Below are 26,453 nucleotides of genomic sequence, written 5' to 3'. Positions count from 1 at the left end.
TGTTGATGACGAACACATCATGAAGTCGTTAACATGGAAATGTTTCCAATCTCTACCATTCATCTCACTCATAAGACCCATGTTTTCATGGTAACAATCAGTGCTAACATGCTGATTTTTAACACGTTCACTGTTAATCATGTTCACAATTATAGTTTAGCATGTTTACATGCTAACATTTGCTACTTAAAACTCAAAACAAAAGCAGAGTTTCCACGGCAGGAACTTTCCCCAGCAACCAGGAACGTTTTGAGGAACTATGCATGTTTCAATCGCAGGAACCAGGGTCTAAATTTAGTTCTGGGGCAACTGATCGACCCCCAAAAAAGTCCCTGGTCGGGGGGTAGTAATTTCCAAAGGTTCAGGAACTTTGGGGGTTGTGGTCTGCAGTGCTGAACATTTCTGCCTGGTCGAGTGCTCGAGTACTGCATTTTATTTCACCCATCATGTTTAAAAGTCTGCATGGAGTGTGCGAGCGAACACATTTTCCACACTGCGAAACAAGTCCGGGAGCAGGTAAAAAAATGAATAAGGGGCGCAATTTGTCCTGAATTTCATTCATGTTATGTCTTCAAAGTGAGGTGAATAATGTAATGTCAAGTAATAATTTTGCATAATCTTCCCGGGGCTTTAGGCCGTGGTGGAAACACAGACAACAATGGGCCAGAAGAACCTTTTAGTTCCTGAAGAAAAGTACCTGGAACTAACACGGCTAGAATACAGCTGAGGCTGACGGGAACGTCATTAGCTTTGCTTTGCTGTTTGATTATGAACATGAAGGGGGCTAGATGAGAAGTCAAGTGAAGTCAAGAGTTGTGCTTGTATTTTACACACACAAACCTGATCTCTAGATCTAATTTGAGCCTTGCTCACACCCATGGATAATACGCAGCAGTTCTTAGGTCTCAGCTATGTCACCACGTGTCTTCTTCGTTTTAGTTGTTAACCTTCTCTACTTTGCTTTCTGCATTGTTTCTATCAGGCCTGTGATGACAAGTGGAATGGAAATTAGAATAGAAAGTCAGCTAGTTTCTTTGGCAACTTTACTTTTCTTCTTCAGTTCCTGAAGCCCTGTGTGACCTAGATAAGTATTGATATTTTGATGAGGAGGATAGTTGAGTCATAACCCTCCAGTGGTAGTGCTGACTTCAGTGTTGATGTGTTGGATTGCATGTTTCAAGATGTAGTGAGTCACTCTTTTCTCGAATTTACGTCAGCGTAGACCCACATCTCTCCTTGCCTTGATGAGAATTGGAGAGATCAGAGCAGTCACTGGGGTTGGCTATACACAGGCTGGACACAGGAATCTGTGTGTGACAGATTAACAAGATTAACATCTCTCCATCTGCAGGATCGCAAAAAAGTTTGGAAATAGGGGTTTCCACCTTCACCTGTAAGCGCAGTAACCACGAACCACACACTGGAGAGGTGAGGAAACTCCCAACAACACATTCATATTGTTACACAAATATTTTCATATGTTTCACCTCTTAAATATTGTTTTTGTCAACTGAAACTTAAATACATTTTACACAGAGAGATGAAAATGAAATCCTTGAGTATCTAAAAGCCAGGGTGGGATCTCTCACAGAGCTTTAATGAAACGCATTGCTACAGTTAAAGAGGTTTTACAGCATGGTTGATAAATAAATGATAACTCTCTATTGTGTGGAATAAGGTCTGCATGTATTTTGGTGTGTTTTTGTCCTTCAACCCATCATGAAGCATAGCCACTGTAACAAATACCCCAAAAGCCCCAGTCTGCATGTAATAACAAAGATAAGCAGTGGAGAGTTCTCCTCCGTCCCCGAGAGAGGTGGGAGGAGGGTGGGGGCGCGCACACAATGAAGAGCTGGATGACGCAGCTGAGAAAGGAAAGGCAGGAATGGATAGAGCAGAATCCTGAACAAGGAGAAGAGGAGTAGGAGGAGGATGAGGAGGTGGAGAGAGGCAGCGTAGGCAGACTGCGTGGGAAGGAGATGCTGCATAATCAGCTTTCTAGGGTTTTCTCCTGCTCTCCTTTTCCCTTTATTGTCTTTTTTAGATCTTTTTATTTCTGAGTTATACCATTCATCTCTGTCAGCCCCCTATATATGTGTCTGCCTTGCTTTTCTCATCTGCTTGTTTTTGTCTCTATCACCGTCTTAATTTTTGCTGTTTTTATTTTTATGGTTATGTTGCTTTAATAGACTCTCCCTGTGCCACACTTGTTTGGTAAAAGAATGAAAAAATCATCTCATCTCTATGAATATCTGCAGTCAAAACCTGAGTGTCTAATAGAAGAGAATGCTGTTATTGTCATTGTTGTTTAAATGAAAATCGAACTGCCTTTTATCTGTATTTTGCTCATCACAAATAGACCAATACAAAAAAAATTATTATTATAATTTGGCTATTAATTTCCTGTACAATTCACAAAACAGCACTCTAGTAGTGAAGCCCATTTTAGCTTTACAGTTGTCTAATACACAACTAAGGTCAGCTGAGTCAATATTATTACACACTTATCAGCTTTTAGCATCACATTTATTTAGTCGCATATAATAAGTGAGAAACTGAACAGCAGTCAAATCGTGAGCAGAGAGGACCCCAGTGAGTCATCGGCTTCTCTCGCACGTTCGAGCGGCACCTGGAGCTGATCTTTTTCAAAGGCAATCTGGTGAGAGAGAGCAAGGCGGGGGAGGAGGGGAATGCGTGGGTGGAGGGGGAACAGAGGGAGCAGGTGGTGGTGGTGGTGGTGGTGGGGAAGGGAGGGAGAGAGGGATGGGGTTTTCCTCTCAGAAACGTCCCTGAATACTGAGCACCTCCCTGACAGCCGTCTTATGTCGGAGGCAGAGCAGGAGGGGAGGTGGAGGAGAGGTGCAGGGGATTGCGGAGGCAAATATGTGTTCATTCATGTGTGTACGGTAGACCCTAAATGTGCAGTGTGTGGGCGGGTGTGTGAAGCAAGGGCACAAAACAGGGAACACCATCGCCATCACTATTTGTGGTTCTAGACGGTATGAGTAACAGTTAAGTTGTGAATGGAGCGGCCTGAATAAGTTAGTGTTTACTTAGTGGAGTGATGTAACTGTAACAAACCATGACAGCTGAAGCATTTCATAATATCCTCCTTCACATAATATTGTTTTTAGTGGCGTGTCTGTCTGTCTGTCCGCAAGATGGATATTGGTTAAAGGGAGCTCCTGTACACACAAGGTCACAAGTTCAATCCCCACTGCAGCCGTTGTGTCCGTCAGGAGGCATTGAGAACCAAAGTCCTGATGTTGCATCCGGACTAGCCTCTGTTCCACTAGCTTCTGCAGCTCATGGCAATCTCTCTTTTAGCTTCACTTTCATCAGACTGTCTGACAAAAAAATCAATCATGTCCCTGAGGTTTACTTTCCATATTGTAAGAAAAATTGGGCTCCACTACAGCAGTCACTTTTAGAAGTACAAAAAAAAAAAAAACAACACTCTTGTCCCACCTTTGCAGCTGTAATCTGCTGTCTGACACTGCTGTTATTACAGACATGTCTGAACTTGCCGCAGTGCCTCCACTCCCCTGTAGACCTCTTTAACCCACGATGGTCTAGGGCTTACGGGAAGTTGTGTTTAGAAAAATTTAATAAACAACAATATTAGATTTTTTTTTTTTAATTACCAATAACAATAACAATATTTAGGAAATTGCACAATGTGAATGGAATATAAAATAGATTTTAACATAGAGATCCTCTGCAAGACAGGACCAAAAGATTACATTATAATGAAGAATGTAGTTGATCTTAAGCTTTTATGTTGCAAATTTGCAATTCATTGCAACTGACAGTGACACTGGTGCTTTTGGGGCCCCAGGAAAGCGTTGGTAAGAACATCGTCGAAATGTAAATGTGACTTGTAATGCAATGACTCAAAGGATGCGTGGAGGTGTTCATTCATCATGGAGGTTTTCATTCACCTCTACATTGGTATTTTGACAGACTTGGACATGGATATGTGAATGGCTTCAAAGGATGTTTCGCTGGATTTGCCACACTGCACAGACGATGACGTAACTTCACATACTGAAGGAAACCCCCTCTACAATCGTCCGACTGGCTGACTGTTGAGGTTTCTGGCTCAGTCATTGGCTGACAGACAATAAAGAGTCATGGGGGTAAGGCTCAGGGTGATGCAAAAGAATGAAACACAGTAGAGAGAGGCAGTCTGAAACCATGGCTGTCTACTTCACTTCCAGAAAACCTCAGTGTCAGATTCCCTAAAGCCCCCACCTTACACTGAAGGAATGTAGCTTGTTCTGCACTGTTCACCCTGCAGTTCCTCAGTGTGAAGTGCAAAGTGATGTGTATTAAATCAGTAAACTGACAGTTATTTCATAGAACACCATACGTGTGCTGTAATGAAAATTTTATTTTTCCAACTGAATAAATGGGATGATACAGCTTGAGGCAGAGAAACACACACTGCAACTCTCAAGTCTGTTGAATGTTTCACTTTGTTTTTATATGAGCACTCTTCTTATTGCTTGTCTGGTTATCCTTCATTCATTTTTATTGGATTATCATTCATCGACTCTTATAATTAACAACACTTTTTAATCTATAACAGCTACAATATCTTGGACACAAGAATATGATTATAATGCACTCCCATGTCACTGTGATATATTTTCACTTCAGTTATTGTTACGTGTGTGCGTGACTTTCTTCTCTGCAGCAGCAGCAGCAGCAGCAGCAGCAGCAGCAGCAGCAGTCTCTGCTCTCCTCCCTGCAGTCTTCTCCATTTCATCCACCAGCACTCTGCAGTTTGCCTCACCTTGACCTTGATTTATGGTTTTGAGTGATGGGTTGGCTTCATCGCAGACTTTAATTTGGCAATCTGTGGCCTTTGCTGTGACAAGTGTGTTCCAGTACAGGAAGTGTGAGGCTTCATATTAATCTGGATCAATCTTTTTTCATCACTTCCTGTCCATATCAATTAGATAGGGACATGGTTTAGATTGATGCAAAGGAGTCCTGTTTTACACAGTGCTCACACCCACGCATTTATTCACAACTGTGCCTCCAGTAGTTCTTGCATTAGTCATTGCACCCTTTGTAAGGTGTTACATCTTGTTCATTAAAAGTTGTTTTCTCTTGTTTTTCTCCTTATTGAGAAATACCCAAGAAATGTTTGGGTGGCAACCCTGGCTGGTTGGTCCACAACTTTGGTCCAGACCAAAATATTTCAACAACTATTAGATGGATCCCCATGACATTTTGAACAGATATTCATGGTTCCCAGAGGATGAATCTGTCTGACTCTGGTGATCCCTTAACTTTTTAACTAGCACGATAGTCAGGTCAGATTTTTAATTTGTCAAATTCTTTGGTTAATTTCCTCAGTTCAATTCTTTGGCAAATATTATATCAAATTATTCTGGTGATAGCTGTCACTCTTCTCTCTGTTTGGTTTGGTGTTTCGGGGGCAGTACATTCCATCAAATGTGCTTGACGGATGTTGAATAACGTCGGAAACCCCCTTTCCTCGCATCTTCTCGACGTTGAGCTGGTGGGTGTCTGTCATTTTCCGAAACCGACTGTCCAACATACACACCCACATCATGCCATGCCATCATGCTGCGATTTGGACTACTCTCTTTCTTGATTATTTACGCATCTCTGTCATTTTTGAAGTGAACAACCAATTACGACATTATGAATGTTGTTCAGGACAGTCTGAAAACGTGTGCCCATTCCCATATTTTAACAATATCATGTCTCCTCCATTTCTGACAAAGTCAGACAACATGTCTTGCAAACTTATGTTCAAGCATAGACCGATCCTTGTCAACCCATTTAAATCTCTAGTTCCAGTTGTGATAAATGTGTGTCTTCCATAGGAATTAAGCAAGCACCTAGCAGGATAAAGCTGTGTCATTGTATAGCTGTATTTCACCACTGGCTGTTTTCTAAACTATATCTAAACCCTGCAAGGCGTCGATCAGGGGCAAGATTAACAAATGTGAAGAGGAAGGCAGTCGTGTGAGATGTTCCCTTTGTAGATCACAGGCTGGATTTGGCTTTTCTCTCCAATTAATTTAGAGGACATGATAAGGAGAGGCAAGAAATCAATATGAGCCTAAGTAAAAGAGAAAAATGAAATGAGATTCATGAGAGGGAACGTTACCTGCAATCCATTCCCACGCCTTGATTAACAAGCATTCCCTTGGAGTAAGACAAGTTAGAACCGTTTTTTTGCTTCATTCGTTTATTCACAGATTGAAAAACAACCCTAAAATAACACCTTTTTTGATTTGGTCCCTCAAGGCTCAATAGATTTGGATCAACAAAAGCAAAGTTGTTAAGAAAGCTCGCCTTTTTTTCTTTGAGAAATTACGCAGTTTACTAACAAGCAAGGAATACAGAAATACTTCTACTTTCAAAGAGATAAATCCCACAAAATCTCATCAGTTACAGCATCCTAGCATGACTCTTAAAAGTGGATTCCATAAAATACAAAATCTCTAGTCATACCAATAGTTCAACTTCTGCCTTAAACAAATGAACATTAACTATGGACTTGATCATTTTGTACTGTAAGTCTGAGAAAACATGAAGATTTGTACTAAAATGTTAACTCTCATGCAGACCTACACACAGCGATGCATCAATGCATTTGACAGGCTACTGGTTAGTATACAAACACCATTTACCACAGTGTCCCCAGTTATACAGTATCTGTCTAAGCCTAATAAAGGACATTGATTGAGTCTAGCTCCTGTGACATTGTGCTTTTATACACAGTTGAATCTTTGTACAAATGTACCAATTGATAATCAACCTTTATGGCCATTTTCTTTGAAATGTTGTGGTTGCTGTAGTGTTGTCATCTCGCACTCAGCTCTGAGACATTTTGACTTTTGATCTGTGGGAAATGCAGCTGTCTTCCTCTTTCCCCAGAACTGTCCGAATTTGCTGAGTAATTATTATCATCAAGGAAGCATCAGTTCCGTCATAACTGAGAGGGGGATTACCAATATTTTACTTCCTTCCTGCTGATTAGTGCCAACATAAAAAGAATTTAATTGCACAAAATTGTGCTGATGTACGCTGATGTTTCCTCATGGTGATGTAGTGATTCAGTGTGTGTCTGAGGGGGCTACATGAAAGAGAGAGCAAAAAAAAACCCACTATCCTCTTTACTCCTCATTTGAGTTCACCTCTTTTCATCTAAGTCATTGTTCCCGTAATGAGGAACGCAGCTTCTGCCTCAGAGTCCACTTAGCCACAAGAGGAGACTACTGTCATGCAGCAGAGAAAGATCTAATCTGGGTAGGCTGGAAAAGAGCATCATCATCGCGTGTAAACAAAGTGAGGAGGATAATGTTTTTTTTCCCTCGATTTTCTATTTACCCCCTTCAAATTACTGCATGGTAAATACCTCAAAGAACAAGGGAAGGGAGACAGGATGAAAAGAAGACTTCCCTTCTCTTGTTATTATTAATATTCAACACCATCATTCTGCAGTAGCTCCCCGCACTGCACGAGGGAGAGATTGAAAAGCCCAACAGCCCCTCTGAGAATAAGACTTCATGAGCGCAACTGGGTTACAATCAACCTCTTGCTGCTGCTTAGGATGTTCTTCCCCCACTGGACATAATGTGCTGATGTGGTTTCATTTGAATGGCAGTACCAGTTTGTTTTAATCGCACAGAGGAAGCCAAATAAGAGAAAAACTAAAGTCGACTTAACTACAAATAACGTCTTTGTTCGGTTTGGTTTTATAAGCTGGCAGGAAGTGAAGTCCTCGTCCCCCGAGGGAGGCATCTACTACACTGTCAACTTTCTCAGGAGAAGAGAGGAAGAGGAGGGAAAAACAAGAATGTCAGATGTGGACAAATAAAGCCTGTTCTGGGAGCCCCATGCACGAGAAAGCATGCCTTTCTTATAAATTCAATAAACACCAAAGGTTTGTGAGGGCAGCCATCCTGTCTAATAGCTTTAATGTAACTGCCCACCCCATGGCTGTAGACTCAGACTGAGTTTGCTCTAGTGTCAGTGATGACCAGAGCTACTTTTAGAGTAAGAGTACTCTAGGAGTAGCTTATGGGGTCGTATATTATTATCACATCTGTGACTAATAAAGAGCCATCATACCAGAGAGCTAGTGGCTGTCTGGTCTGCTAGTTCTGTCTGTTGTTGAAAATAACCTGTCCTTTTCAAACCTGCCACACTGTCAGTTTTCATTGTCATTCGAGGAATGCAGACATACAAAAATATATTACAACTCAGTAAACAAACTAATAAAAATAATTAAAAAAGACATTTATCACATAGCTGAGAAGCATTTTCAGTCAAAACCAACAAACATCATGACCAGTGAGACACTCAGTGAGGAGAATCAAAAGATATTTTCCATTTCAAATCAAATAATTCTGGGAGAAACTTTTCTGGCCTTCCTTATTCTTGTCCATCCGTCTAAACCAGTGGCCCCTAACCTTTTTGGCCTATAGCCCCTTAAAATGGAGCAGTGTGACCCATAATGACCGCTTCCCTTGACGTTTGAAACAACTGACCAATCAGAGTTTTGTAGGCGGGACAAAGATGTCACCTTCCCACATTGCTAGCTAGATACTTAGCTATATCTGTGAAAAATGTGTGGCAGAAAATGGCCAAAAATAGGTAACAAGCATGGATGACACTGACATTGCAATACAGCTCAACGTATTTCATCCATTGATGTGAAAATAAGTTAACTGCTCCTAGCAACTGCTACAATAGCTTGTATTTTGAGTGAAAATAATGTTCGTGGGAAAGGTACGTCACTTGCGCCTAATTGGTAAGGACATAACCTAATAAAAATGAACAAAATAAAAATAAACATGATCTTGTCAAAAGAGAGGAATACAATTTTTTTGTGTGTTATTCATTTAGTCTCATTCGTATTTAATAACCTAACGACTGTTCAGATCTTTCCTGCTACCCGTTGGGGGATTCTGACCCACAGGTTTGGAACCACTGATCTAAATAACCAGTCTGAACAACTCCATGTAAGTAACCTCTTCCATATTTTGGAATCTAGTCTCAGTCGCACATGTTTAGAAGGTCTAGATAATCACAGAATAGGCCTACATCCAGGTAAAGTATGACTCATATAGCTTTGATTAATTATGATATTCTAACTAATCTCTTAGCTCATAAGTATGATAAAACAACTTATTTTCCAGTAACTTATGATGACAGGGCTGACAGGTACCTGTTAGGTCCAGATCTGTAGTTTTCTTCATGTCTAATAGCACCTGGTTTCACAGTGGATCAGCAAGTACAGAGGCCAAACTGGCCCTCAGCTTCACTTACTCTTACTGGAGAGCAGAGACAGGAATGACAGCAGTAGAGACATGAAAACAGAGACTAATTAGACTACAGACAGGAAAAAAACAATGGACAAACAGCTATTACTAAAACCATCATTTTTGATATGTTAGCTCTGTTAATCTATTATTTTGATTTCTTAACTTTAAAATGGCAACACTGAACAGTTTTGTAATGCTAACAGGCATAAAGAGAGACTGGATGCACTTCTAGTGGATCAACTGTATCTAACATTATCTGAGAATAAGTTTAGTTATGGACTGATTTAAAGCATACATTCCATTGTTTCTTCATGGGTCTGGATCACACCATTCAAGCTGTATACAGAGAGACATTTAAACCGAGGCAAGACAAATCAAACAGAAAAAAAGTGTGTATCAGCAGGAGTGAGGCTGACGAGGAGGACAAGTGGAGCCCTGCTACACTGGGCTGTGGTCTGGAGAAGCATGTGTGGCTGTCACCGTCACACACTCAGTGGCTGTGTCTCTGGTCCTGCGAAGGCCCGTGTACAGTCTCTCATCCAGGTTAGCAGTCAGTTTGTCTGTGAGCTCTGCTGTGATGGTTTGCGGGCCGTAGCCTGAGGAGTCGGGCAGCTGAGGGGGCGAGCGCTCGTCCGGAGGCTCGGGAGGGAGTCCTGACTGTTTGCTGTCCTCCTGAAGGTCAGGGTGGTCACTCAGCCCTTCATCTTTCTCTGAAATGGAGGGATGAGGAGGTGGGGGAGAAGAGGGGGTGTGGTCCTCAGTGTCCCTGACAGTGATGCCCTGCTTCCTGTTCTTGCCCTCATCCTCAATGGCCGTAGTCTGTACCTTTGGAGTGTCAGGAGTGCTGCCGGTCCCATCGCTGGTCTCCTCGTCAGGAGCGCTGACGATGCGGGGCAGAGTGCTGTGGTAACTTGTGTCCAGTGGGTAGTTTACACTGTCACCCCTCCGCAGTGGGGTCCGCTGTCTCTCAAAGGAGGAGTGGAAGTGTCTGACACCAGGGTCGCTCCACTGCTTGTGCCGCTGCCACTGCTTGCGGAGGTGGATTCGGGACCGGTGTTTCCTTAGCGGCGACTCCTGCTGATCAAACTGAGGGTCATGGCGGAGAAATTCATGGAATAACGCGTCCGTCTTCTCGTCTATACTGTAGTCTCGTCGGTGCAGGGTTGGTGGTTGAGGTGCAGGTTGCACTGCCTCTCGAGGTGTGAGCATCTGACCATATGGGAACCAACTCAGTGAACCAGCACCTGTTTCTATGGAAACTCCTCCACTGGCACCCAACAACAACTCATCTTCTGGCTCCTCCTCAAAGAGATGAGACTCAAAGCTGTCACCAATAGTTCCACTTCGCCCTGCGTTGGTGAAGTGGTGTCTTTTCTCGTGGGCTGTTCTGTCCTTAGGGCTGCCGTTGATGCTGCTGCTCCCAAAGAGTCGCAGGTCTTCTGGACCTCGAGATGGAGCCTCTATCGATGCATAGCCGCTGTCCATCTGCAGCAGTTTACGAGTCCCTGTTTCTCCTTCGCTGCTCCCTCGCTCTGATTCTGTGCTTTCCTGTTTCCTCTTTTTGCCCTCCTTCATCTCCAACCTCTCATCCATATACAACAAAAAGCCCTTGTCATCCTCTCCACCCTCTGCCTCATCCCCTAAATCCTGCGATGGGTAGCTGGGTAGTCCTCCCTTTTCCATCTCTGTGCGTCCACCCAGCGAACACACACTGTCAGCATCACTGCAGACAGAGTTCCTGTCATTGTTGCTGCTCTGATCAGAGGCGGCGTACTGTTCCAGTGATGCACGAAGGGTCCAGATGTCTTTGTAAAGTGACTGGGGGTCCTGGGGATCTAAGGGGTCCAAGGGGTCGGCATGTTCCCTTCTTGCCAGGCTCAGTGCTTCGTCTTGGGGATCAGGGGATAGGCCAATCACCCCTGGTCCTCCATGGCTGCAGCGGGGCTCCACCATCACCTCTACCTCTACCCTGTAGTGTGCACAAAGGGATGGAGACACGAGATAAAATGAAAGAAATAAGGAGAGAAGGGAGGGGAGAAACAGCCATGCAAAACAAATGTCAGTGTTAGAGCATTTACCTAAATAACACATTCATCTGTGAAATGGCTGTGTTCACAGTGCACAGAATGATTTTCATGACTGGCAATGGCTGCTGTTGCATGTCCTTAAACTGAAGTCAATAAAAGCTGAATAATGAAAACAAGTGTGCTTCTCAGAAATCCCCTGCTTTAACTTGGGACAGTAAATTTAAAGAATGCATACTGCATGGAACAACACTGGAGACGTAGCAGTAGCAATAAACTAAATAAGTGCCAGGATCATCAAATTTCTCAGGTCACGGACAAAAGCTTCCCAGAAATTGCTTTTATTTTCAACAACAAACATCTGCAAACATGAACAGGAAATACTCGGAAATACTGATTCAAAGTAATCTAATATTCAGAAAAAGAAAATAAATAGTTATATAAGAAGATACATAGGGAAGTTATTTCTGTTGTATAACCTAATATTCTGCAAAAATCTGCATTACTATAATCGCAAACTTAAAACAACAAAATCACCTCGACCCTTGCACTTTTGCGGACATCATGACATTATCAGACCATGTCAGCGATGGAATGGTTTCCTATGCCAGATATAAACCCTGCGTCCCAATTCTCCACTCCACTCTCCTAGAAAAAGTGCACTCTGGGAATCCCCTACATCTGGCTTCAAATCATGAAATTGGTTTTGAAAGAACTCTTGTTTAAAGGGATCATCGCATACAAATCATAGTTAAATAGTATTTACAGTTAGCCAGCGTGGACTGTTCTCATCTAATTAAATGTCATAGCAAAACAATTAATGTAGATTTTCTCTATTTAAGTAAGTAAAACAATCTCTTTAAGTTTTTTGCAATGCGGTTTTAACCAGGTTATATAAGCACACTTTTATGTTAAGGCAAAGTGGTGGAGAATCGTTTCTTACTTGTTCATTTATTACATTTCTATCATTTCTAGCTGCTGTAAAGAAATGAGTGCAAGGCAGCAAAGCAGTGGACAGGATGAATGGCAAGGGAATTAAAGATACCTGCCGAGGGAGGGGGGTGGTGTAGAAGGAGGTGAGAGGAGGCGTGTAGTGGGCTGGCTGGGACAGTAGGTGATGTCCTGGGTGCGGGCGATGTACTGGATGAGGTCTATGTGGTGTGCGTCATTGTCGTCCTGGTCCATGCTCTCGCTGGCGGCTCGCTGGCGCTGGAACTGTCTTCTCTTCGGAGAGCCTGGCTCACACCAAACATGGGGAGAGAGCAGCGAGTTATACAGGTTGTGTAACAGCAGGCAGGAGTGAAGTGACACTTAATTCATGAGAAAGCTTCCATCAACTGTTGTGGTCTCTGAGGGGGATTTGGTGATCTTTTTTTGGTCAGTTGGCGTGATAGAAGACTTGAGCCTCAGTAAGAGCAGGGAGAAGAGTGTGTGTATATAGGATGAAGGGGATCGGCAGTGAGGATTCACTCAGGGGCTCAAATTGACTTGGAAAGACCAATCCTTGCGTCACTGAGCCATCTGTCTTGTATGTGTGTGTGTGTGTGTGTGTCTGTGTGTGTGTCTGAGTGTATATCCGACTCTTTGCAGCCAAGAGGCATCTCACAGTTGGTTGCTGGAGCCCCCTGCTTAACCACTGTCTATTTACCACAAGAGAATATTGCCAAAAAATACTAAACACACAAATACATAGAAAGAATACACATAAGAAAGACAATATGAACACTATGGCTTTATTTTTCCAGTTATGATTATGACAAAGAACCACAAAGAATTGCTTCACTTCTTCGCTGCATTGGCACAGATTGTTCCTAAAAATAATACAACAGAAATAGACTTCAAGGATCCATTACCTCTGGTGTCCAGACTCGAGGCTCTCTGGCTGCTGTCCAGCTTCCATTTCTTGATCTTAAAGTAGGGACTTGCCCCTTCCAGACTAGCATGGCGCCGCAGTTTAGTGAAGAATTGTAGCATGGGCCCCTGGCTTCCTCCACTGCCGCCAGCAGGAGGGGCACTGCTACCCACCGCGGCCCCTTCTCCAACACTGACGCTGCTGCCTCTGCCCCGGGGCCCAGCTCCCATCATCTCAATCTGGGTAGAGAGAGAGAAATGGTCAGAAAGAAAACCTGCCAAGACTAGTGGTCTGTGTATAATCCTCTGTGACAGTGATGTTCCACATTGGCTTTCTTGTTTACCCATCAGCCATCACTCTTGTCAGCCCTCCCTCAGGCTCTGTGACCCTCTAATGTCCGTGTGGATGACTCACTGCTTGGCTGGCTGGTTGGTGTACTGACTGACTGACTTAAGAAAATGTATCACTTTACAAATGATTAACTCCACAAACTTCACGTTAACCTCGATGCTACTCTTGTGTAGTAGTATCGAGGTCAACATGAAGCTTTTACAGGTGATTTGTATGCACACTCACTACTTGTGAGCTTTTTGCACTCATGTTTTTTTAATGTCCGGCTTTTCAGCAAGAAAATCACTGTGTGACTTGCCAAAATTTCTTCACAATAATTATCAAAATTATTTAATACCTGATGAGAAATGTTTATTATTTTACAGTAACTGGAGGTAACTTACAGAGCTGGAGCTAGGCTCTTTAGTGCTGAGCACTATAGTGTTCTCGCTGAAGCTGGTGTCCACCACAGAGTTGAGAGCATCTCCAGGGAGGGCACAGCTGGGATTGACACTCAGGCTGGTCAATGCTGTTTGTGGAAGGGGGCACAACATTGGCTGCAGGAAAGAACACACAAAGGTACACTTTTATCCCTTTTGAATCATTTTTTGAGCATGCATGTTTTTCTGCAATGCCCTGTTAATAAATTATGTGCAGTTATGCACAATCGAGCAACCACCGTCTACTGTACTGCAGCTTAGTTCCTACACTTCCAAAGCGTGTTTTCATATTTAGGTAAAGTATTAAGGTAAGTTTTCCAGTCCAGACTCCCTCCTCAGCTGACAGCCCAGTACCAGTGATTAAATAGCCTCACCTGAATGGTAAATCAATGTGCAGGCCCTGTTGAAATGAGCAGGCAAAGGGATCCCTGGTCGCTGTGTTTGGGTACATTAAGCTGATACATTTTCTCGCCCCGACCCAAGTGATTGATGTTCTAATTGGCCCCGATCAAGACTAATGATGCATCAGGACAAATGGCAGGTCAAGGCTGTCACCTGGAAGATGGAAAGTGCTGACTTAGCGACAGGGCGTGTTGTCATGGTGATGGTGTTCTCGACTGAGTCACACTCGTGGATGGTGACTATCTTGAGGGCCGGGGGAGGGATGTGGAGGTGTGTGAGGCGGGCATTCTTCAGGTGGTGAAAGTCACCCTCGGTCAGAGTGTACCTGGGGTGCAAAACACAAAGTCCTATAAAATGCTATAAAATCTGTGCAAGTAGAGACATAGGGTGCATGCGCCGTTGATAGCATATCCTTGCATGCGAGACAAACAGCCAAGGGGAAATATGCAACTTCAAACCCATCACAGCTACTCTGGATTCTGCATTGAGCCCTGGAGAATAATTCCCTCTGAAAAATTTGCTTATCAGGCTCAGGGCAGTGAAATAATGAGAAAGGGTGAGAGCTCTTTGTGTCCACATCAGACATAATGCATTATGAATTATTCTTAACCCTAAACTAGCATACAAGTGAAATGAACCCAGTCGAACATGTACATCCTTTGATCTCAGAAAGCAGTAAAGCTGTAGTGTATGGTCATTAATCAGAGGTGAAAACTGAATAAAAAGCAGAGATTTGTAAATGTGGCCTTCTGTGTAAGAGTTGGCTTTCTGACCTGCGGCCCTTCTCCTGGGCCTTCTTTCCATGATCGAAGAGTGCAGCCTCATTGAAGGAGACACGACGGCCTGTGGTGCCTGTGGAGAGGAATCGCTCTGTCTCTTGGTCGTGAGAGCTGGCCATTGACAGGCAGTCTGACTCATCCACCCTGATGGTGATTTCTACCCAGTGAAAAAGGGAAAAAGAAAACAGAAGAGATGGACAATTAAGTAGATAAATGGATGAAGGAAGAGCAAGAAGTGATGGCAAAGAAAGACTTAAGTGCACTCAGAGTTTACCTGTTGCTTATTGATAATAATGTATTTAAAGGAAGAGTTCAGAATTTTAAGGTATGCCAACTCCGTGGCTCTATGGATGTCTGAATTGTTCTGGGGTTGTAGGTGTGCAACCATTCTCCAAATCCGCGTTCGACTTCAAATGTACCTCAAATTTTGAACCACGGCTAGCCTAACTTTTACCTAAGGTGGGATCACTCAATTATGATTGGTTCCATCTTCTGGTATTGCGACACCAGACCAGAGTCGTTACACCCCTAGTGGATCATTTTGCCTTGAATAATCTGGACAACATTCATCATCCCCACAGGATGAAATCCTACTGATTTTGTTGATCACCTGACTTTCATCAAGCAGTAGGTCAAAATGTTCACTTACCCAAGGTTAGGATGAAACATCTACAATATGGTTTAGCACCAAATTTCATGAAGACATTCATAATTACTATATGATGAATCCTACTGACTTTGTTGGTGACTTGACTTTTTTTTCTACCTTCACCATGAGGTTGACATTTTTGGTTTTGTGTAAAATACCTCCATAACTATTGGATGGATTACCTTTAGCAACACACATTCATGTTCCCCTTGGGATGAAGTGCAACTACTTTTTTTCTGTCTCGCTAGTGCTTTGGTTTATGACCAATTAACCAAATACTAATGACATTCCCATCAGCTTCAGCTATACTTTGTGCTTGGCGCTAATTATTGAACGTTAGCATGCTAACATGCTTAAATAATGTGGTGAACATGGTAATCATTGCTAAACAATGCACTGTCACTATGAGCAAGGTGGCCTGCCGATGTTAGCATTTAGCTCAAAGTGCCGCTATACCTAAGTATAGCCTCACAGAGCCGCTAGCATGGTTGTAGATCCTCAGTCTTGTTTTGTCACATTTTGTATATACACTTTGGCCCAGCTAACAGGTGATGTTTCATCTAATACTTTATAGGATTACTATAGATCAAGCAAAGGTCTGTTATAAGTGGGAGTGCCCTGATGACATAGGGGCTCAGGGTACTGACCCCGGTTCAAGTCTGCCCGCGGACCTTAATTGCATATCACTCCCTCACTCTCCCATTTTCTACTCATTTCCTGTTATCTTTCAACTGCACAAAGTGTACTAAAAACATAAAATACCGGAAAAATATATTACAGAAGTCCATCCAAAGTGAACCCACATCTGCTATACACAGTCTGTTTAACTTAAATCAAACATCCGATGTTGAGACACCTTTCTGAAAGATGAGTATGGTAATATGGAAAAATGCTGACTGGCAAAATTAAGACAAAAAGCCTTACAAAAGCAGGTGGATGCCAAACTGAAGTTGCCTTTTAATAAATAAGTTTCATTGGAGAGTACATTCAGTGGTCCCAAAATATCAAAATGTGTTCCAGGAGTGGTACGGCTACTTAAACTAATTGGGTTGAGATCACAATACTGTAATGGAATAGACATTACACATTTGTGCTGATGCTATAAAAATATCCCTGCTTCCATCAATCCAGTCCCTCCCAGCCTTCCTGTCTTCATCACTCCTCCCTCTCTTAGCTACTCCCCTCTTTATCTGTTCCTCTATCGCAACATCTCTTTCTCTTTGTCCATTTTTCTCTTACCATGGGTGGGCTGAGACTCCTCCACATAGATGGTGTTGGTTTTCTCAGGGTCATCGCTGGACCTGGGGCACACAGAAACATTCAGATCAATACGGTGACATGATTACCCCTGAAGTCTGTCTTTCATCTGTCAGATCCCACTGATTCGGACAGCCACACTGGCAACCACAGTGATCAGCTGCACTACTATTTGACCTTTCTGTTTGGCAGGAGTTTACATACACATACAGGTCAACAGTTTAAAAATCGAGCTTTAAGACAACTAAAAGGACAAGGCCATAGGACTGAATGTTTACTATGCTGTTTGTCTAAATAGCTGGCTGCCTGGCTGCATAATCAGTGAGGGCCTAAATCATTGCCAGTAACATGATAACCTTCAGGGCTGGGGAACCTGTTGAATGGATAAAGCATGGTGCTTTATTGGATGTTGGGTGGTTTCCCCTCATCAAAATACACAATAAAGGTCATATTGTTTAGGGGATGGAATGTAAATTATTCTTTTAGTAACATTTTTCTGTTAACCCTCCTGTTTAAATGTCTTTAATAGCTGTTGATCCTCCATAGTGCTTCTTAAATCCCATGCCCAGGATTTACTTGATGAGGCAGAAGAAAGAAACTGAAAGCTCCTTCCAGTCATTTTTCTCCATCTAATTTCTTTGTGCAGAGATATGAGTTTTGTGTGTGTGTGTGTGTGTGTGTGTGTGTGTGTGTGTGTGTGTGTGTGTGTGTGTGTGTGTGTGTGTAAAGTGACTTGAGGGATTTCTCCATCCACCCAGATCTGTGCTTCTTCTTGTCTTTCATTTCCTCTGTTGCTCCTGCTTCCCGCGCTTGTATGTGCGCGCGTGTGTGTGTGTGTGTGTGTATTCACCGTGTGCACACGGGGCTGGGTTGAGACGCTAGATTAATCACTGCCGATGGCTGCTATGAAATCTCATTACACTCATCATTTGTACCAGTCTGCCCGATTCTTCTGCTCTCCCCCGGCAAGCCTCGCCTTTTCACGGCTCAGCCTCTGCTCTCTGTTTATCTGCATCTAGCTGGTGCGCTCTCATACATTCAAGTGTATGTGGTAATGTGTGCTGCTGTGGAGAGGGACAAAGCGACTTGAGGGTAGCCATGTTACTGCTGAATGAACACAGATGAATCACAAATAAATGAGCATGAATACTGAATGTGCTGCCACCAAGGTGTTTTCATAACAGCCCCACTGAGGGTCCTGACACTCACACAGCTGACACTTTTAATGAGTGAATGCACTGTGTTGTGCTGCATTAACATGCTGACATGAGTCGGGTTGCTTTTTTTTTTCTAACACTGCAATACAGCTTTCTTTCTTTCATTGCAAAGATGGTTTAATTTGTTTAATGGATCACTGTATTGTCTGGCAGTGAAGTCACATCAAAGATGGGTTTGGGATTCACTTGGGTGGAGTAAACAGGAAGAAGTTAGCTTCATTTGCAATTGTAATGAGCCTTATCTATTATGTAAGTATACACATTCAGTGTCATTACCGGTTTGTCTTTAAATAACAGTTGCATGTTAGCTCAGGAGGAGCCATCTGTCTGTCAACAAACTGTGTGTACTTATGTGTGTGTGTGTGTGTGTGTGTGTGTGTGTGTGTGTGTGTGTGTGTGTGTGTGTGTGTGTGTGTGTGGACATGTGCTTTCATGCAACACTGGTGCACCTGGATATGCAGACGAAACCCCCTTTATGAAGCAAAACATGGTTAGTTTTTGTTGAACCTGCGTAGGAGTGGTGTTAATTTAAGTGTGTGCAAATTTCCAAGGCTGTAGAGTTTGGTTTTATTGTGTTGAACTCTGTCATTGTAGGTCTGGAGGGATAAAATAACAGGGCCACCAGACAATATAATACAGTATATTATAATGAAAGCCAATACAACATTGCTACAGAGCTGAATGAACACCTCTGTGGCACAGTGTCAACAAACACTGAACATTACAGACATTCTTTAAGTTATTACAGGGCTCTTGTTATTATCAGCCCTCAACTGTTGGTTCCTTATGGTGTTTTGCACTTTATGTACTTCTTCTTTAAGTTAACTCTGGACAAGGGTGTCAGGTAAACTGCCAAACTGCTAAATGTAATACATCATTTGTGCATCGCACCTGTCATAGCATTGCCCTCCTCGACAGCAGCGACGGCAGGCGATGAAGAGGACAGGGATGAAGATCAGTGTTCCTACCAGGAAGATGGAGAGGATCACCAGGAGGAGCACGTAGCCATCTTGCTGCTCCTCGACCTCAAATGGGATCTCCTGAGGTAAAAAGGAGGGAAAAAATATATCGATAGATAGATAGATAGATAGATAGATAGATAGATAGATAGATAGATAGATAGATAGATAGATAGATAGATAGATAGATAGATAGATAGATAGATAGATGATAGATAGATAGGTGTTTTCAACTTAATTCATCTAAATTTGTGTGTAGGCAGTGAGGGGAAGTTAAGTAGATAGCAGGAGGTGAGGTAGGTGTGTTCCTGTTCTGAGTTTGGACAATACATATGCTTGTTTAAGAGTAAGAGGGCAAGAAAAAGCTTCCCACACGAACAATAAAAGCACTGAAACCACTCACTGATGGTTGATGCAGCTCCTTTCTCAGCTCACAGCTCACTCACAGTTTTCACCTCTTACTCTTATTTTTGCTACCCAGATATAAAATATGGAAAGTTTTATTAAAGGTTTATTAAAATTCTGTAGTAAGATACAGCCACATACCATCATTATGCCATTCGTATAACCATACCTGATAATGGAAACTGCACCGAAAGGCATCATTGTAAAGTAAAGTGCACTTTGCAGTTTCAGTGTAAGACATTCACAGACATTTGGTTTGCAACGTGAAACGCCTGGCACCTCAACAGCAGACTAGATTTGCAGATGTTTTACTCTTCCAGTAACACCACACAGCTAAAAAGATTGATTTAGCTCCACTGGTTGGTTGGCCTGCCTAAAATGAATCTATAAATGCAACAGTGCAATTAATCAATAAGGGCCAGGGCTATTAACCTGTCTACAGTGTACCTTAAGCTATGGGAATGCTCTCATAGGGAGGACTGCAGCTGAGTGAATTAACCACACAAAAAGCACCAGTAGAGACTCCGTAGTATCTTCTTTCCATTACTACAGACAACAGCACTCAGTTTTATAAACATAAACATTTTTCATCAAAAGAGAACGACCTATCTTGAAATCTCTTCCTCTTCATTAGAAGAAACTTTCTTAAATCCACATGGGCTTTTAAAAAAAAAAAAAAAGCTGACAGAAAATACCAAATAAATACAATGTTCAAATCAATTCCTAACAACAAAAAAATAATAATTGACTAATTACATTTGTATGTAAGTAGTGTTAAGTATAAGTATACAGTATGTAGTTTCTCCTGTTACCTCCAATGAATTTTATTATGTAAGCTTTAACATATTAGTATGTTAATGTTAGTTACTTAATTTATTATGTTAGCTTTATTTATGTCAACAAATTTATTTTCTATTTGCAGTATAATGAATTTGTGGAATTAATTCATTACCTCAGATTATTATTGGTTTGTTTGTACATTATATATTATATATTACATTTAAATTTTAGGACCCATTTTATTTTCCTTATACTCGGTATAAGGTTAGGTTCCATCTTCCAAAAATACAATATCGCCTATCATTGCTATGCAGACGATACTCAGCTATACCTCCCATTAGAACCTGGTGATAATGTTACTAATTCAGTTAGCTCTCTCCTTGACTTCCTCCAGGATGTGAAATATTGGATGGCAAATGACTGTCTTCAATTAAATGATAGCAAGACCGAAGTGGTCTGGTTTGGTTCCCCAGTGTAACACATTTTAGGACCCCTGGCCCCTCACCTCCATGCTCAGACCAAAAATCTTGGTGTTATCTTTGACTCAGCCCTAAAATTTGACAAACAAATCAAAAACTCAAACCATTCCTCTCTTTCAATGATTTGAAGGTCGTCACAAATGCCTTAATTACCTCCCGACTGGATTATTGCAATGCCCTCTATTAGGCGTTACCCAATCCACCTTGTCCTGACTACAGCTGGTGCAGAACGACTGATAACTGGTACTAGGAAAAGAAATTAGGAGGAGAAACATCATCACACTCATACTGCACTGGTTACCAGTCAAATACCACAGAGAGTTCAAAGTTCTTTTATTTGTTTTTAAGGCCTTACATGGCCTGGCACCAGAATATATCTCTGAGCTCCTCTGCCCCCTCTCCATCCCCAGCTACTCCTGGCCGTCCCTTGGCCGAGGCTCAGTGGAAAGGGTGATAAGGCTTTTGCAGTCGCTGCCTCAAAACTTTGGAACAGTTTACCTAATCTTAAAACCCACGTTTTTGTTGGCTTTTGAGTGTCCCTAAGGCTTTTATCTCTCACTTTTATCCCTTGTGTTTTTAATACAAACTGTTCCATGTCTGTCTCAGACTATGAGATAGCCATTTCTATGTTGTGTGTTTCTTGCTGTATTTTATTGTACAGCACTCTGGTCAACCCTGGTTGTTCAAATGTCCTTTATAAATTAACTTGATTTGATTTGATTTAAACTGATAAAATTGTCTGAATTTTCTTTCTGTGTTTTACCTTTTCAATTGAAAATAGTTGAACTGTGCTTATTAATGCAATTGTAATAGCAAAATAGTGTTTTCCAAGCAGGTTTCTTTGTACCCATGTAGGTTACAAAATGGGGCTTTAAACTGCAGTAAAATGATAGATGGCGTATGAGTTGGGAGAATAGAGGTGATGTAAAGATAACAGACAGTGGATATCACAATAATGATCTTAAAGGTGGGGTGTTATGCTGAATTGTATGAGGGAGAATGCACAGCAAGTGCTAATGAGCGCTGGACTCTGACGTCACACTGTAATTTCTCTGCAAGGGGAAATTAAAACTGAGATTAGATCAGAGATTTAATTATTTCAGGTCCAGGTCAGGATGTTCTCTATTAGCCAGTCAATCGGCCAGAAAAGAATATGAGGCAAAGTATGGTTCTGGTGCTGAGCTGGATACAACACACACACACACACACACACACACACACACACACACACACACACACACACACACACATACACAAATACACACACAGGAAGTTTGAAAATAAGTCAGTGGTGAAAGGCAGACTTACTGTGGAGTTTTTTGGTAGGATGTTCCAGACGGTAGACTCATTGCTCATGGTCCAGGCTGACGAGAGGGTCCCCCTGAGAGATAACACATGCACACACACAAACACACACAGGAAATGACTGTTACTGGTGCTGTTAATCAAATCACAGAGTTAACCACCAAAGATACTGCAGATTATCTGCATTAACAAATCCAGATATACTGTGCATGTAAACATAAAACAAAACTTCTCTGAATACATAGAATGAAGAATGTCATAACAGTCAACTAATACATAACAAATTAACATTTATGTTACTCTGTATAATATAGTAGAAAATGCCCATTGCAGCAGGAAAATCTGGTTGTATCTTAAACAGCCCTGAAAGACTGCAAGAAGAAGCAGAAACATAATGTATGTGTGTACGGCGTGTACTTCTACGCACGCGCTGAATCCAGAAGATGCAAATGTTAGCATCTTGCCTGTAAATCATCACCAATATTTCCTTATCAGCCCAAAGAGTCTATCTACCTCCCACACACACAAGCACACACAAACAACACACACACACAGAACAGGGAGAAACATCAGCTCTTACTGAACAGCAGCTGAGTTCCACTACGGCTGCTGATATGATGCTTTTGTTCTTACAGATCATAGCCATTAATACTGCTGCTGCACCAAACGCCTACACATACATACACACACACACACACACACATACACACACCCTGGGTAGATCTACTCACCCATCAGGGGAGAAGCAACATGCCAGCAGCACTCAGCACTGCTTGCTCGCCTGCCAGTCACTGCAGCACTCAACTTCAGCACTACAACCTGTAAGCTATTGCTGAGCTTTTTGCTGCAAGCTTGTCTAATTCCCTGCATCTACCGTCCAAGCATGAAAACTATTACGGGAAACACATCAGGCAGGCTGTGACCAGAATGCTTTCCTTTTCAGCACTGTACCCACATCCTGCTTTCTACCAGCCCAGTAGTCTTACCCTGATGGAGGGCAGTGCGCAGCAGCAGCTGGATGTGTGTGTCAGGCTGTGGCTCGGGAGTCTCCTCCTCAGCTCCCTTGCTGCATCCTCAGCACTCCAGCCCACCCAGCCGACTGAGCCTGAGCAGCAGTGTTTCCCCCTCAGGGCTGGCCCACTGGCCTAGGAGCAACAGGACGGCAGTGCTGCATGGCTGCTAACAAATGTACATACAGCAGAATGATTGTTTAATTATTCAGTTGTTTGTGTGGATAAGTTTTACATTACATAAGTGCCTGCAGCCAACAAATGCACATCAAAGACAGACTTCCCTATATAGTCTGTTTCAGTGGCAATGGTCATAGAAAAATGCTATATTTCTCAACACAGTTTCATGTAGAAAAAAAAAATTATGAAAATATTCATTGTTCAATTCTTGCAACAGAAAGAAAGCTAAATATGCCTCACTGTATTCATTAAATAAAATAATACACTTTGGTCGAAATGACAGGCAACACTATTACACATAACTGTCTCTGTTAAGCATAAAGAAATAAAAGGAAAAATAAACATATTCATCAAGGCTATAAAAATCTATTTAGCCTAACACTTGCTTACTTCTGTGGTGTTGCGATCCCGGAGGATTGCTGTATTGATTAGTAGGCTGAGCAGATGGTGAGACATGGGTGTCCCAGCAATGCCATATCCCGTCATGTGCTTAACAAAATTTCGGTGTATTACTGGTATCATACACAGTATCGTTGTCGATTCGAGCAGCCTTTTACAATTCGTCTCATACAATAATTACCTCAATAATGGTTCATTTTGGACCCTGTAATAACTTGTTTATATTAAGAAATGGTTGCACAAAAGAAAGCATCCCACTTCTTAGTGTTCGCTACCGCAACATTTTTCCCCGGAACAAAATAATGAGCATCGGCACTGCCAGTGGCAGCTGTTTCCTTGTGGAGGTTTAGCTCATAAAATCTTTTGCAAGAATGTAAAATCACATCACACTGCGTAATGAAATTAAGCCAATTGTAAACTTAAAAACTGGATGAAAAGCAGCTGTACTCCGACCAGCGAAGCGAGGTAAATAAATATACCATCTTGATATTTCACAGGCGCTTATGATTTTCATCAGTCCGGTGACACCGACAGGGGTAGCTCACGATTTGAATTGGCTGCACAAACAGACAGGCAGGCATGCAGCGACGGAAGCACTCACCTACTCAACTAGTCTGGTCCATGCAGGGGTGGAGGGGCAAAGCCAATAACATGAAACTCTTCGGTGAACACTTTAATGTGGATTTTAAAGCTAAAAGTATTTATGAATGAAACCCCACTGTTTAAGACACGCCCACCACCCAGTCAGAGGCGCACCACGTGACGCAACGAGTGAGGCAGAGCTGAGTGACTGAACGGTTTCTCAAGATGATCCAGATGCTCAGGTCAGTCTTCACAGCTGCACACAGACAGGGTCAGTGTCGAGGAAGTGCCGAGTGAACGTGTCTCACTGAATGTAAAGTGTAACCCTTTTCAAATAGGAACCGTTTCAGCAATTGTACGAATTCTCTTTTGTGCCCTTTACTTCTTTTATTGGTTTGTTTAACATTAGTTATACAGTCACTCGCCTGCAGGTGAGGAGAAAATGGACAAGCAGTGCAGGTTCACGAGTGTGTTAGTCTGTCTACAGGTGGTGGTTCTGTGGCGCCATACAAGTGGCATACAATAGAGCAACAAAAACTTGGTCTCAGACGTGAGTAGTGTGTCTTCTACCTACTGAGGCCTATACAACATGACACATGGTTTTCGCGCCATCTAGTGGCGGTGTATGTTCAGTGGCTTTCTACTTGAACAGACAGTAAATGTATGGAATTAACGTTTTGTTAGATGGACTATTCTTCCCTTGTTGTTCTGTAAATCTTTTTTCTGAAGAAAACCTAGCAAGAAGGAATATAAAGCTGTTTCCGACTCAACAGACTCAACACATAGACGGAGCGGGGGGGGGGGTCATTGAGTAAGAGAAAATGAGTAAGAAAGCGCGGGGACAGGACAGGAAAACCTGTAGAGCAGGAGAGGAAGCAGGAATGGAAAGGAGAGAAAAGCTGAAGTTAAGAGAAGAAGAGAGGAGAAAAATTGTGATGAAGAACCATGAGGAGAGGGGTCAAGATGAGGTGAGAAGAAGACAGAAGAGAAAGTCTGTATTTTAAGACTGAAGAAGAGAGTAGAAAGGGAGGAGTGAGTAAATGTGTGATCTGTAAATATAAAACACCTTCCACAAATACAAAAAATACATTTGTAAACTCAAAAATATCTTGCAAATATAAAACGGATCTACAAACAAATTTCACGAAAATCTGTGAATACATTCAATTAATTTACAAATAAATTAAAAGCATTGGTGAATATCATCCTAATATTTACAACTTTCAAACAAACATTTGTGAATCAACTGTCTTTCCTCTGCGCTTGTGGATTTGCGTTTTACACAGAGTTTTAAGACAAACCTTCTGAGGTCTGAACGAAAATCGATTTGTATCCGAAAAAAAGTGAACGCCTGCTCACGCCGCCATTTCCCACTTTTCAAAGTAACGGTTGTAAGATATGAAGTGATAAAACCCAGTTAAGGTCTTTGATAGTATGGCTTTTGGTGTTGATATTTGTTTTGTTAAGATATGGCATATTATAATTAGGCTACCTTAACTTTCACTGCTAAACCGGAACCCGTTGCCAGGGTGACAGTGAACAGTCATGTTGCAGAAAGATGGAATGAAAGCAGGGTTCCATACTGATGACGATGCATTGTAAGTAGACCACATTTCATACCCATCAAACCTGTAAGAGATAGATGGTGTCATTTCTTTACCATGGAGTTTATTGTAATCATTCAGTCCATATGCTGTTTTCTACATGCAAGGAGTATGGACTCACTCAGGACTGTTGTGGAGAGACGCATGCAATGTAAGATGGAGGGCCATCTTAGACAATACCAACCATCCTCTCCACAACATTCTGGCAGGACAGAGAAGCAGCTACAGGTGCAGCAAATGTTTCATCTCACTGCACTGCAGAACAGAGAGGTTCAGGAGATCCTTTGTTCCCACTGCCATCAGGCTATACAACACCTCAGCCAAAGGAAGTAGACTAATCTAATTATTATTGTGTATTTATTATTAACTGTTTTTATTATTATTATCAACAATGAGCTAAAGGACACATGAATTTCCCCTAGGCCATAAATAAAGTATCTATCTATCTATCTATCTATCTATCTATCTATCTATCTATCTATC

At 42.1% G+C, this 26,453-nt stretch overlaps 1 protein-coding gene across 3 annotated transcripts; it reads right to left on the bottom strand.

The window, feature by feature from the left end:
• Positions 1-6,224: 6,224 nt before the first annotated feature.
• On the bottom strand, positions 6,225-24,447 carry LOC111232173 (voltage-dependent calcium channel beta subunit-associated regulatory protein-like). Of its 3 annotated transcripts, none has more exons than XM_022759566.1 (11): positions 24,386-24,447; positions 23,182-23,374; positions 22,199-22,271; positions 19,159-19,307; positions 17,033-17,094; positions 15,139-15,301; positions 14,519-14,690; positions 13,928-14,080; positions 13,195-13,432; positions 12,387-12,576; positions 6,225-11,286 (listed from the first exon to the last, which is right to left on the bottom strand). In XM_022759566.1, exons 3-11 carry the CDS (start codon positions 22,244-22,246, stop codon positions 9,756-9,758), a joined length of 2,706 nt encoding a protein of 901 aa, XP_022615287.1. In that variant the 5' UTR covers positions 22,247-22,271; positions 23,182-23,374; positions 24,386-24,447; the 3' UTR covers positions 6,225-9,755. The 3 variants fall into 3 exon arrangements, with proteins under 3 accessions (XP_022615287.1, XP_022615285.1, XP_022615288.1); XM_022759564.1 differs by having other exon boundaries at positions 23,182-23,371; positions 24,386-24,442; XM_022759567.1 differs by having other exon boundaries at positions 24,390-24,404.
• Between the last annotated feature and the right edge of the window lie 2,006 nt (positions 24,448-26,453).

The sequence above is a fragment of the Seriola dumerili genome, unplaced genomic scaffold (assembly GCF_002260705.1).
Source record: "Seriola dumerili isolate Sdu_G_001 unplaced genomic scaffold, Sdu_1.0 BDQW01000322.1, whole genome shotgun sequence".
NCBI lineage: Eukaryota > Metazoa > Chordata > Actinopteri > Carangiformes > Carangidae > Seriola > Seriola dumerili.
The sequence above is the reverse complement of the archived record's forward strand: the minus strand, read 5'-3'. Positions and strand labels throughout refer to the sequence as shown.